This window comes from Eretmochelys imbricata, chromosome 12, assembly GCF_965152235.1.
Source record: "Eretmochelys imbricata isolate rEreImb1 chromosome 12, rEreImb1.hap1, whole genome shotgun sequence".
NCBI lineage: Eukaryota > Metazoa > Chordata > Testudines > Cheloniidae > Eretmochelys > Eretmochelys imbricata.
Window position 1 is genome coordinate 16,177,741 of NC_135583.1, and position 12,656 is coordinate 16,190,396.

The 12,656-nt window shown below is 42.3% G+C and overlaps 1 protein-coding gene across 1 annotated transcript in view; it reads right to left on the reverse strand.

Annotated features, from left to right (window-relative positions):
• Positions 1 to 371: 371 nt before the first annotated feature.
• NKD1 (NKD inhibitor of Wnt signaling pathway 1) overlaps positions 372 to 12,656 on the reverse strand; it is a 140,761-nt gene continuing 128,476 nt past the window's right edge. The window contains exons 7-10 of the mRNA XM_077831350.1: positions 9,921 to 10,068; positions 8,424 to 8,508; positions 1,998 to 2,128; positions 372 to 946 (exon numbers count right to left, since the gene is read on the reverse strand). Of these exons, the coding sequence (XP_077687476.1) occupies positions 372 to 946; positions 1,998 to 2,128; positions 8,424 to 8,508; positions 9,921 to 10,068 (939 nt within the window). The remainder of the gene's footprint in view (positions 947 to 1,997; positions 2,129 to 8,423; positions 8,509 to 9,920; positions 10,069 to 12,656) is intronic.

Below are 12,656 nucleotides of genomic sequence, written 5' to 3' on the forward strand. Positions count from 1 at the left end.
CATGGCAGACTGGTAAGCTAGATGTCTGCAGTGTTGTTTGAAGTATCTTTTTCTAATACAACAAAGGAAGTACTTGTAAAGGAAGTGCGTTGATGACCTGCATTAAATCACAGCTCAGAAAGCTATGGCTGTTTGCTGTTTTACAAGCCACTTAAAAACCAATATCAACAAGTTGTTAAGTAAGCTATGCAGTTTCACAACATATAAATAGTGTAAGTTTCAATGGTTTCATATAATTTCTAAAATATACGCTAGCTGAATATTAACAGAGTAACAATAATATTAATCATAATAATGCCTTAGTCTGAAGTCACAGGAAGGCGTTTCCTTCATATGGGGGGGATTCCTGGAGGATGTTGGTGGGATCGGTTTTATGTCTGGTAGAAGTGATGATAGTGGTGGTGATGCTCATGATGGTGATGGTGTTCATGTCTCTGGATCATTTGTCCAACTTGGCCTTCATACAAAATGACTGTGGGCAGGTCTCTCACCTGCTCTTTTTCCACAACTGTCCCCGGAGAATGAAAGGTTTTGCACATGTGATGATTCTCCTTTGCCCTCTGCTTATGTTTCTTGTGAGCCTGCTGGGACTGCATGGGGAGGTAAGGAAGATTCTGGCCCACCCGTGCAGATGGGGAAGCCATTGGCATGGATGCCCCTTGAAGAGGTTTATTCCTTACTGCCCTTCCAGGGTGAACAGAGCCTACATTTTTGCTCTGGACCTTGGGAGACCTAACAAAGTGCTTGTTTGAGTCCTGATTGCGCAGCTTTTGTTGTATTTCTGCAATCTTGGCATATGAGGCATCAGCCAAATTGATGTGGCTGGGGTCCACCACTTGAGATTTCCTATGGTGGGCATGGAAGATTTCAGGTTCATGAGAGCGGGATCTAGTCTGATTCACAACTCTATTTGGTGGGTCATATTGCTGAGCTGCTGGAGGAGATCCTAGAAAAGAACAAACTGAGTTAGTCATCTAATATTTCAAATTTTAATTAGCAGCATGCATTTGGCAGGGTTAAGTTTATCGGCAGAGTGGAATTTTCCTCGGGAAGTGAACATAATTATACCCGTAGCTGTTTAGAAAAAGTTGCATAAGTCTTTGTGACAGAGTGCTGGGCAAGAACGGTTGAGCCAGCACTCTGGTCACGGCAGCTCCAATCAAACAATGCAGAATGGAGTTGGTTAAACAGAGCTGTGCCTAATTTGTGGGGGGAGCAGAACTGGCAGGCTAATTAAGCCATTAGGCAGAGGTTACAAATAGGCACAGGAAAGAAGTAGAAGGCAGAAAAGCAGGCAACACGGAGAGGACAGAGATTACCCTTCGCTGCTTGTTGCAGGAGCTGGGGACTCCCTAGGACAGTTAGAGCAGAGCTGTATACAGAATGAAGGTGGTGGGACCCCATATTGTAAATAAACTACACAAGATGTTTGACCAGCACGAGGGTCTCTGAGCAGTTTGGTTTGTCTCTTGATTCTGATCTCCTAGTGTTCCAATTTGGCCTGATTCTTGGTAATTGGCTCCTGGGCCCTGGACACTTGGCTTGCACCCAATGCCATCCCTTAGGAGAAGCTACCCATGCCCCAGCTCTGACACTTTCTCTATTCTGACAAACTCTCCTTCTTGGACGTCCGTCTACATTGTATCAAAATGATGACATCCGGTACAGTAAAACACAGAGGCAGGGCAAAACTGCAATCCAAATCCCTTTGAATCTGGGGGTGCTGGTTCTGGATTGGATCCCAAAATCTGAAAGCAACTATTTTCTGATTCCAGCTCAGATGTGGCCTGCATCATCCGAAGCCTAGCCCTGATTTTGCCCCGGTCTAAACCTAATAAACTGGATCTGAAGAATGCTCTCCAAGCCCATCTCCAGTAAACAGCGATGGATCAATCACACAACATACTCATTATTTCTAAATTCAGTGGGCCCAATTCGGCCCGTGTAGCTGAAGACGGACCTGGGACAAAAGTGTGAAAAATCAATTCCTATATTACCTGGTCCAAATTTTGATGTATAGTTTTCTATTCCTGCAAGATCCAAATAGTGGTTTCTCCTTTCAATGTTCTCATCCACGCAATGGCGATAGCACCCACTCTGCTCAGGGTTGTTGTCAGCGGGGTGATATCTGTGGGCAGGAAGCAAAATGAAAATTCAGCAAAGCTTCTTCAAGTTGTTACTGCCGCCTCACATTCAAAAGTTAAGGGACACTTTGAAATGCTGGGAGTTACTTGCAAAGAGACACAACAAATGTCTGATGTTCTGGATGTGCCAGGGGCTACTTGTATAGGAGGGAAAGGAGTGTCTATGCAGGGCTGTACATTGATTCCATGATATTGCAAAACAAGGGATACTTTCAAATCTGCTTCATGCCAAAGCAGATAAAAACACTGTGAGGGTTTATTACATACGGCATAGTCTCTGTGGTTGGGCCAAACCATTCAATACATTCGCTAATCTGGGCATGCCAAGGAAAGTCTGCTGTTTGACATGGCTTTTCCCAGCTCTGCAGGGAGGCACTGGAATGAACCTGGTGTTAGATAAACGGTCTAAATGTTCATGTGCTTCCACTTTAGGGACGTAGGCAGGTGTATTTACTAGCGAGACACTGGGGGAGAAAGTGTCAGTGGAAAAAAATCTGAGATAATGCATTGCTTTTTGCCAAAATACGTTTAATAAAGTCAGATCAAACTCTGGCTTCATAATCCCAACTCCTTTTCCTGCTCAGCTTTGCAACTTTATTTATAGCAGAACTATTTCCTGAGAATGAATATCTGAAATACCATTTGTTTATGAGGGGAAAAAAAGTCAAGCAGGGGCTTACAATACTGTAGCCAACAATGCTCAACAGTTTAATTCACCATGTCCAGATGTGAACAATTTCTCTATTGCAACAAATGGGATGAGGAAAACACTTTTTTGATTAAATCACGGATTATCATTCAGGGAGGCACTTCCATCTCTGAGACCCTGGGATGGCTTCTGCTCTCCTTTACACCTCCCGGGAAACCCTACTTATATCAGTGGAAGGCCATGATTTCAGGCTGGTTCCAAAAAAGGGCTCAGTCCTGCATGGTGTTGAGTGCTCAGGCCCCAATTCAGCACAGCATTTAAGCTTTATCTTTCAGCACCTTGCAGCCTGCAGGATTGCGCCCTGTATGAGGTTGGTGTCTCAGTAGGGATCTCCAAGAGAGCCGCCTTAATAAAAATCCCCAATCTATCACAGGGTGTTAGATTCATTTGGAGGATTAAGTTTACATGGCTTTAATGTATGCAAATATTCTTGCATGTAACACTGCCTGCGTGGAAAGCCGTGAAACTTAAAAGGTTTTGAATATGGAATCTTTACACACTGGAAGTGACAGAAGCCACTGTACTAGCATGTCAAAAAGAACTGGAACAGGAAACTACCAGGCTTTTTCTGTTTTTGATAACTAATCAGCCCATACACCATATGAACCTCATCTGGATCTTTGTGGAAGTCTACAATTATGGCAGTTTAACTTGTAGGAACACAAATCAAAGAGTTTCAGCAGCTACAATTTGGCATACAAGTGCCATATATTGTGGCTGACCCGCCACAGCTCGTGGAGATCAATGGAAGTTGCATGCATGCAGCGAAGGCGCTGTATGGTTCATACAGTGTAGGAATAACTGTTTCTGGTCCAGCACAATTCAGCATCATTGTATAAAACTGTATAAAACGGAACTACCTGGGAACCAGTTTTTTTGGTACTGTAATGAATTCCATCCCTCATTGAGACAATGGGGAAAAATTACGCTAGTACCATCACAGCCCTGAATTCTAACAGCTTTTTTACATGTAAGATGACATTCAACAATGCAAATATACACAGTGAAGCAATTACATGTTGATGAGAGATGTGTCCCACTGCCAAGGAGAACTTCAAGTATTTCTGACCATTGGAGCTTCTGGCATCCATCCCCTGCCTGCTCCTTTGCACATACATGGAAGCATTCAGGCATCAAACACTTGATTCTAATCTTCTGCAGGATATAAGAATGTGTGGGTCTGAGAAAGAGACATTTGCTAATGCCTTTGAACAGTACGTGAAACCCTTTTCTGAAACTCTGAAGCGTCATTACGATGAGGAGTTCTGCCATTATATAACAGAACGGGGGATACAGCAGCAAGAATGTGTAGGTCAGGAAACTGCAAAGGACATTTCCTGAAAGCTGCGGTCTGAGAGAACGTGACATTTAAACAAGCCAGGGCTAAATTGCTTAAACAGGTCTGGGTGAAGAGGAGGGGGAAAAGCCAATATGTACCAAAGGAGACTGTGTATCTGTGAAAAGAAAAAAGAAAAGGAGTACTTGTGGCACCTTAGCCACAAGTACTCCTTTTCTTTTTGCAAATACAGACTAACACAGCTGTTACTCTGAAACCTGTGAAAAGAAAAGGAGGACTTGTGGCACCTTAGAGACTAACCAATTTATTTGAGCATAAGCTTTCGTGAGCCACAGCTCACTTCAAATAAATTGGTTAGTCTCTAAGGTGCCACAAGTACTCCTTTTCTTTTTGCGAATACAGACTGACACAGCTGCTACTCTGAAACCTGTGTATCTGTGGGAGAGGGGAAAGATATTTCAGAGCCTTGTTTTATATAAGTATTTTCCCTGTTGCCCAAAAGCAAGTATACACAACAACAGAAATGGGATGGCATTAACACAGCCAATGGTGTTCTCGCTGTCAGTGTTATTATTATTATGAGAGAGATGCTGGGTCAACCAACCATAAATCTGGATACTTGATCTGAATACTTGCATGAGCACTACAGGTAGAAGCTCTAGCCCATAGCTTCCAGCATTTGAAATCCCACCCCCAGAATACTTTCCCCACCTTAAAGGCAGGGATATCCCTGTCAGCTTCATTTTGAATATTAATAGAATCTTGCCTGTAATTCCCAGGAGACTGAAATCATGAAAATATATGCATCTAATACATGATTTCATTGCAACTCCAAAGGAGAGCCCCCACATTCACCCACTTGCCACTGATGAACATGAGGAAGACTTTCACAAGCTTAGCCATTTGACCAAGTTGAACAGAAACTCGGGGCTCATTCCTGCAACAGACACAAGGGTCAGATTCTTTGCTGTGTCCACATTTGGCAGGGTGTAGCAAAGAAAGGGGATTATCGGGAATTCAGTGTTGGGTGCCTGATGCTCTGCTTAGCCCTGTTTACTGGTTAGACTTGCCTAGGAAGGCTCTAACATGAACCTGCTGGCAATGGTACCCAAGGGACCATCTGCATCCCGTGGCAGAGGGGCAAAAAGGGAGCAGAGCTGAGAATCTGCCCCATAGAAAACACATTTGGTGCAAGTATGACTGCTGGTTTGAAATGGGATTAGTTGACATTCAGAATACAGCCCTGTCTTATTCAGAAGCAGCACCTTGTTCAATTCAGATGAAGGAACAACTTTTGAACAGGTTATGGGCTCTACATCTTAAGTCAGCTAAGATGTCTCTTCATGCAAATACATTCAAACTACTAAGCAAATAACAGTGGACTTGAATTTGCAAGGGGGGGAATTCCACCCTGAACTGCCTGCTCAAGTATTCATCCAAGAGCCCAGAGAGATCTTTGTGCTAAAAACAATTTGTATGGAGTCACGGGTAAAAAGGCAGAATTTGTTTTCTTGCCTGTAATTTTGATCTCTGAATCTGGATCCACTGCTATGGAGTATTTCTGTCAAATCCAGAATTGGGAGGCCCAGTTGCTTTTTGGGGTCTCGCACGCCCCCCACCAATGAACCTGAACACTCCCCCTTGCTGGCATATTTGTACATCCCCCTGAGAAAAATTCTCCTGAAGTCAAGGAAGCACAAAACTAGAACTTTTTTTCTTTGCAGCCAAAGAAACAATCACTACTATTGTGTTGATGGCACTTCAGCCCCAACTAACGTTCCCTTTTGCCCTAGCTTGAATCTTAAGACAACTTCATACTAACCCAAACATATACAGTGACCACAGAGAGGATTTCTCCAAAGCAGTGGATCTATATTAGGAGATACGAAAATTACAGGATTATAGATTTTTTGTTTAATTACCCATTTGAACAATGGAAATAACACTTCTACACTGAATTGCGAGGGGAGCATTTTTGTTCGCTGTACAAATAAAATAAGTAAGATACACATTGAAATCTGCCCTTGACAGATCTGTCTCAACTGACTATCACATATTCTGATGTTCAGTGCAGCATTTGTCTATAAGGCAGGTGGAAGATGTGAAAATGGGGCAAATACGTGCTTCTCTTTGCTAACCTTGCCAATGACATGACTAGACATTTGCAGAGGAACAAGGCCTATTCTAGACTGGCATCCAAACTAATATTGTGCATTCCTTCAGGGAGAGACTTCAAATAGGTCTGTTTTATCTTATCTCTAAAAGGCTACAACCGTACCTGCAGCTGTGCATAAAAGAAACTACTGTGTCTGTACTTCATTGGAAATGGATGCACCCTGAGTCACACAGGCAGGAATCCACAAAAAAACAACAGACAATTTTTTTTTCAAGTGGTGAAGGGCATCTTGAGACTTAAAAACAAATCCCCCCACCCTCATGCTAATTTTCCTTGAAAATTTACAGTGAAAGCATCAACCCTTGTGAATCTTGCTAATCTGTAGGTGGATGTTACCCAGTGACTGGCTAGTTTCCTAAGGGGCTATGTGTTCACAAGGGGACCCTGTGGCAAGGAGGAGGAATTTTTTCTGGCTGCTGGGAGACAGGATGGGTGGGAGTGTCTTAGAGGAAATAACTCTGCCTGCCCCTCTGCTAAGAACCCCTCCCCTCCCTTCCTTCTGCCTGGAGGTTTTCCCCTTCTCTACTGCCAGTTCCCACCTGCTTATTTCAGGCTGGGAGGGTAGCAGAAGAGGGGCAGGCCGGGTTCGGAGCTCATGCCAGGATGTGGTACAAGGTGTTAGCAAGGACTAGAACTGGCAGTGTTTGTTAATGAAGAGGTAAGACTGGAAGAAGGGCAGAGATAGATTGGAAGCTGTCTGCCCACTGGGGGGAAGCCATCTTCTGGTGCTTACAGGGGATGGAGTTGAGGGGAGGAAATTAAATTCAGACACAAGCCCACTAAGCAGAAGAAGCTGAAGGGAGGCATGGGTCCTTCTGGGCAGACTGGAAAGGGAAGGAAAAACTGTATTTATCTTCAGTACCTCTGTGTGAACGAATGAAGTCAGCGACCCGCTGTGCTCAAACACCTGAACATGTGATATGCTGGTTAAGTGCACGTGATCATGGCTGGAGAGGGTGGGAGTTTTTCCTCACCTCAGACAGCTGGTATCTTTTGCTGTTATGGTGGTTCAGTTTTCTTGTTGTTCTTTGAAACCAGGTTGCGTTCTTAGAAGTTGCTTATGAGGCCAGTGCCTGGAAAAGGCACTTTTATATATATAGAAATAGAAATGAACGTGTTGGTCCAGTGGCTGGCCCACATAGTGGGTAAAAGCCTGCTACTTAGCTGCAGCTAATAAACTTAATCGTTAACTTAAGTAGTAGGGGCTTCATCTTTGGAGCCCAGAGCCCCAAGGTATTTAGGCATCTATCTCCTACTTAAAGTAATGGGAGTTAGACACTTAAATACCTTTGAGGATCTGGGCCTGGGTGCTCAATCGCTGCTGACAACCCTAGTGACCATGGCCCATTAAAAGAGCACCTAGAATTGGTGGTGCGGTTTTAAAATATGATCACATCTTTCCTTCGTCTAATGGAATCATGTTTCTTAATGTGGCCTAAGTAAACCTGAAGGGAGATAAGGCTCCAAAGCAATCAGTATTCAATGTTAATTTCTCTATTTAAGATTCTCTCTCATTTTGTATAAAGCACCACTGGACTGGATGGTGATAACAGATGACATGTAAGAGAACAGGGTCCCTGCCCAAGCATTCTGTAGAATAGCTGGATAGCACAAAGGGAAAAGAAAAACAGACCGTGGTAGGGGAGGGGTGGAAACTGCAGCAAGGGGGGATGGGAAGGTTAATGTATCGTTTTGCCCAAACACAAGCAAAGACATCTTTTATTGAGATGCTCAGCTGATGCTTTTTTAAGTGAAATGTTCACCCAAACCTTCCAATAGGTTCTCAGAGGTAGGCGATTGTAAAGAAAAGCTTGTATGGCTAGAAACTAGAGACATAAATAACATCTTTCACTAAAGCTAGCTTCCTAGGCTTCCATGGGAAGACTCTGGATATAGACTCTGGCACTAGCTGCCAGTGGTGCCACACTTCACTAGTACTACTTCAGTAGTAATCCCATGGAATTTGCTGTTTGTTTCCAGGTGAAAATTCCCATGATTCCTCTGACTAAAATATCAGCAGCTGAAGCCTTTTGAGGTTGGCCATTGCCAGCTCAGAGATTCCTTCCTTTGTGTAGATGAAGAGTTCATTCCACTTACCTGAGAGAAGCCCGCTGCTTCTTTTCAGAGCTTCTCAGCTCTTCACTGGCTTTGCTCTCAGCTCTGTGCCTAGAGCTCTGCAAATCTGCACCCCCAAAAAGGAAAGTTATTTCATATTATTGATATCATTCTGTCTGGCAAATGTGCAGAAGTGCATAGATATTCATTATTAGCTTGCTGTTTGCACCAATCCATAATACATCATTAGGGATAAAATCGTCAAATGTGACAAAATGAGTTAGGAGCCTAAGTCCTATCCACTTTCAATGGGAGCTGGGTGCCCAAATCATTTAGGTTCCTAGGGGGAACATTTTCAAAAGTACCTATGATCCCACTGAAAGTCAATGGGATTTAGGCTCCTCAGTCACTTAAGGTGCTTTTGAAATGTTATCTTACTAGTTTAAATCAAGATCATACTCTGGGGCCTAGTGTACCCAAAGTTTTTGCATTGATATAACTGTTTTGGTGAAGAGTGTGGTTATATTGGTACAACCATGAGCATGGAGACACTTATACTACTAGAAAGGTGTCTTATACTGATATAGCTTATTCCCCTTCCTGTATGCGAATAGCTATACCGGTAGAAGCATCTTTATACTAGTATAACTGCCACTACACTAGGCTGGTGCTGGTATAGTTAAAGAAGTGTAACTTTTGTGTGGACAAGCCCTGGTAACTCTTTAATGTGAAAGAATGTTAGAATTACACATGATAGGCAGAATCTATTGCCCACAATGTCCCCAGAGGGCTAAGGAAGTCACCCTTGTGCATCTGATGACAGTATTTGTCCAATATTTGTACTTAAACTGATCAATATACATCAGTCATGACTATATCATTAGCAAGTATTTACTGATTAACTAGAAGGGCTAAACAGATTCTACATATTGTATAGCATGCATCTAAGGTGCAGTGATGTAGTTCTCTTTTCTCCTGTTGGCTTCCTAAGGCCTGGACTAAACTTGAAAGCTGTGTTGGTATAACTATTTTGGTTGGAGTGTAATTTTTTTTAAACCAACATATTTATATCAGCCAAACCATAGTGTGGATGCAGTTACACTGATATAAAACTGCTTTATACTGGTATAGTTATTCCTTTTCCCATACAGGAATAGATATATTGGTATAAAGCACCTGTATATCGATATAACGGTGTCCACACTAGGAGGACTGTACCACTTTAACTATACTGACATAGTTAAAGTGGTACAACTTTCTAGTGTAGACAAAGCCTTCATGTAGCTTGTAGTCTGTAACTACTGTGAATCAGAAATAATCAAACCAAATGAAACGATGAATTTCAAACACAGACTCCTAAGTTAGAGCATCCACATCTGAGGCCTCCAATGGGCAGTTAGAAATTACAACACGCCCAGAATCAGTTGCTCTTGATTCAGGTGTCCCTATAACTGATTTTTCTGCTAGGAAATGTGAACTGAAATCTTTGAGGGGAAACATTTTAGCAATATTTCACAGGGCAATATAGCATGTGCTTACCAGCAGGGTTTAGTAAGATACTCTTTTTCTTCTGACTTCCATCAGGTGCCACAGTAAGCTTCACTCGCAGAGTTTTACTGGAACTAGGGGAGTGGTTTACTGATGCATCAACTACCTCATAGATGGTATGAAGCAAGCTTGTAATGTCCTACAATTGGGATTGAAACACAACCAGAAAAATAATATTGTAAAAACGGGTGAAGAACCAATTCCTATGGTACTGACAAATTTAACCATTCTGGACCAATTAGGTGCCAAGGCATCCTCAAATCTCACTGAATTCAAAAGGGAACTGAGGGTGCTCAGCGCCTCGCAAAAGTACCGAGCTTCATTGAATCAAGTCTTCTGTTTCTCAAATGGGCATACCCTTAGCCACGTTTCCCTGCTGGATTTACAGATAAATACATCCGATCTTAGGACATCAGGTGAAAGCTATACAAGAAGTGTTTCAAGCATATGACCGTCTCTTCCATATTCCTTACGCTCAAATGGCATAAGTGTTATGAAATGGGACAGAATAGATCAAAACACCCTTAGAAAAAACACATAGTTTATTCACATTTTCCAAACACACACCATAAGCTGTTTAACTAGCAGTTTTCCCTACCAGTTTCTCTCTATTATCTTAAATACAGCGAAGGTATAAAATATTATTTATATAGCAATGGAAAACAGAGTTTGCACGACCCAAACAAGTATTTCCTTTTTTTTTTTAAAGCAGACCCATATCCACAATTTCCACAGCACATGATAGATAACCAATCCTGACCTCAGGAAGATGTTTGCTTCCTGTGATTCCCTTTTGATATCTAGAGATTCCACAGAACACATTATTGGTGAGTTTTAGACATCTAGAATCAGATTGATCCAAATTTCTCAAAACAATGCGGGTGTTTTGGGTCAACACACTACAGAGATAGGCCTGAGTCACAACATTTAGAATTGAATCTGAACTTACCCAAAGTTCAGGATAGTTGAAATCTGGTATTCAGATTCAGGCCTATCTGAATATATCCCTCTCTTTAGGTTACTGTCACCATTACGCAGTCTCGTAATAGGTGGGATAAAAAACGATGTTTCATAATTCAATTACGGCAGCTTTAGAAATTGCAAGTGTAGGGGCAATTCAGAATTCCTTTCCATAGCTGCAGTTCAGCCGAGCATTTATTTAAGTATGAGATTAAGTCCATCTGTATTCAGCAAAACACGTAAGTTTGTGCTTTACAGTAAGTGCCATTGACGTAAACAGGACTTAAGCACATGCTTAAGTGCTTTACTGAGCAGAAGCTGATCAGAAGCAGCATTACCAAATTCAAATAAGCCATTTGTCTCATACAGAAGGACTACTGAATCCGCATTCTTCTTACTTGATGTATGGGTGGAACATAGCCTCTTTTAGGAGCGGTGTTGCAAGTCAGCTCATATTTATCCAAACCAGTCAGCATTCATTAACATTACACAAATGTCCTTACTCCATACTACCTAGCTATTGCCAAGATGAGCAGGAGATCTACTGCTTTGCTCTTTACTTGCGATGGAGACAATTCTCTGAGTGAACTAACCCACATTTATTATTTATTTCTATCAGTACCAGACAGTCCTGTCATGGACACCATTCTAGGATCAAAGTGTATCAAGCCCAGCAGGCTTTAAAGGTCCCACTGAATACACTTGTAATAAATTATCTACCAGTCTCTCTGACCCTAGACCTATCCTAGAACAACGCCCTTTTCCAGGCGCCTTTGTTAAATATAACAAAACTGGTTCTGAGAAAGATGGAGACTTAGTTCTTGCATTCAATAAAATCTCAAATTCTATAGGATTCACTCATGGTTCAAACCCTTAGAAATGTAGCCTCAAAGCTCAGCACGCCCAGGTGAGCGCTAGCAGACACACCAGTTTAACCTGATGTAGTATATTCCCCTCTTTATCTAGCCAGCGTTAAAAGGGACAGTCAAATACTAATCTCCTGCACACGCTGAATATTTTGCAGTTAACAGACATATTCCTTTCTGTGGAACATGCAGGAAAACTTGAAACTATGGCTAAGGCAAATGATTTACAGTAGGTGAGGCTCCACCTTTTCTAGCCTGAAAGGTCTAATGTAGAAGATTCAAATTCTGCCCTGATTTACAACCTCTGCAATACTTTACAAAAGTCAGTGGAATTACTTCAGATTAAGGGTCTGATCCTGCTCCCACTGACTTCAACGTTTAGGATCAAGCCCTTACGTTGGTAGAAATAGAGCGGAATTTGGCAGCTTATCCATTCCTTCCACAGAAATCTCTCTGGTCTTTCCTCCCTAAAGGTATAAGGTCTGTCATAAGCTGTGCTGGTGGCCTGTTTTCACCCTTTTGACAAGAATCGGTGCCTGAAAGCCTGCATCAGGGAATGACTGACTGACTGATAATATCTCACCCACCCTCTCCTCTCACACTTTCATTATGTCTTGAAACTTACCCAAACCTACTAGAAAGTCTCTTAACAGAAAGAGCAGCACCTAACAGAAAGCTTCACAGGCTGAAGTTCTGATTGCAGCTGACAAAAAAGCAAAACCAAACCAAGACGGAGCTACCACTGGAATACCCCCTTTCTAAACTAACTTCTGGAAGGTCTCATACTATGCACCCAGATCCCGATTCACCAAGCCATGTCTATTTAACAAAGTTCTTAAGCACCTCCTTAACTGTAATGGGATTGATGCACGTATTTAAGTGCTTTGCTGAACAGAGACCT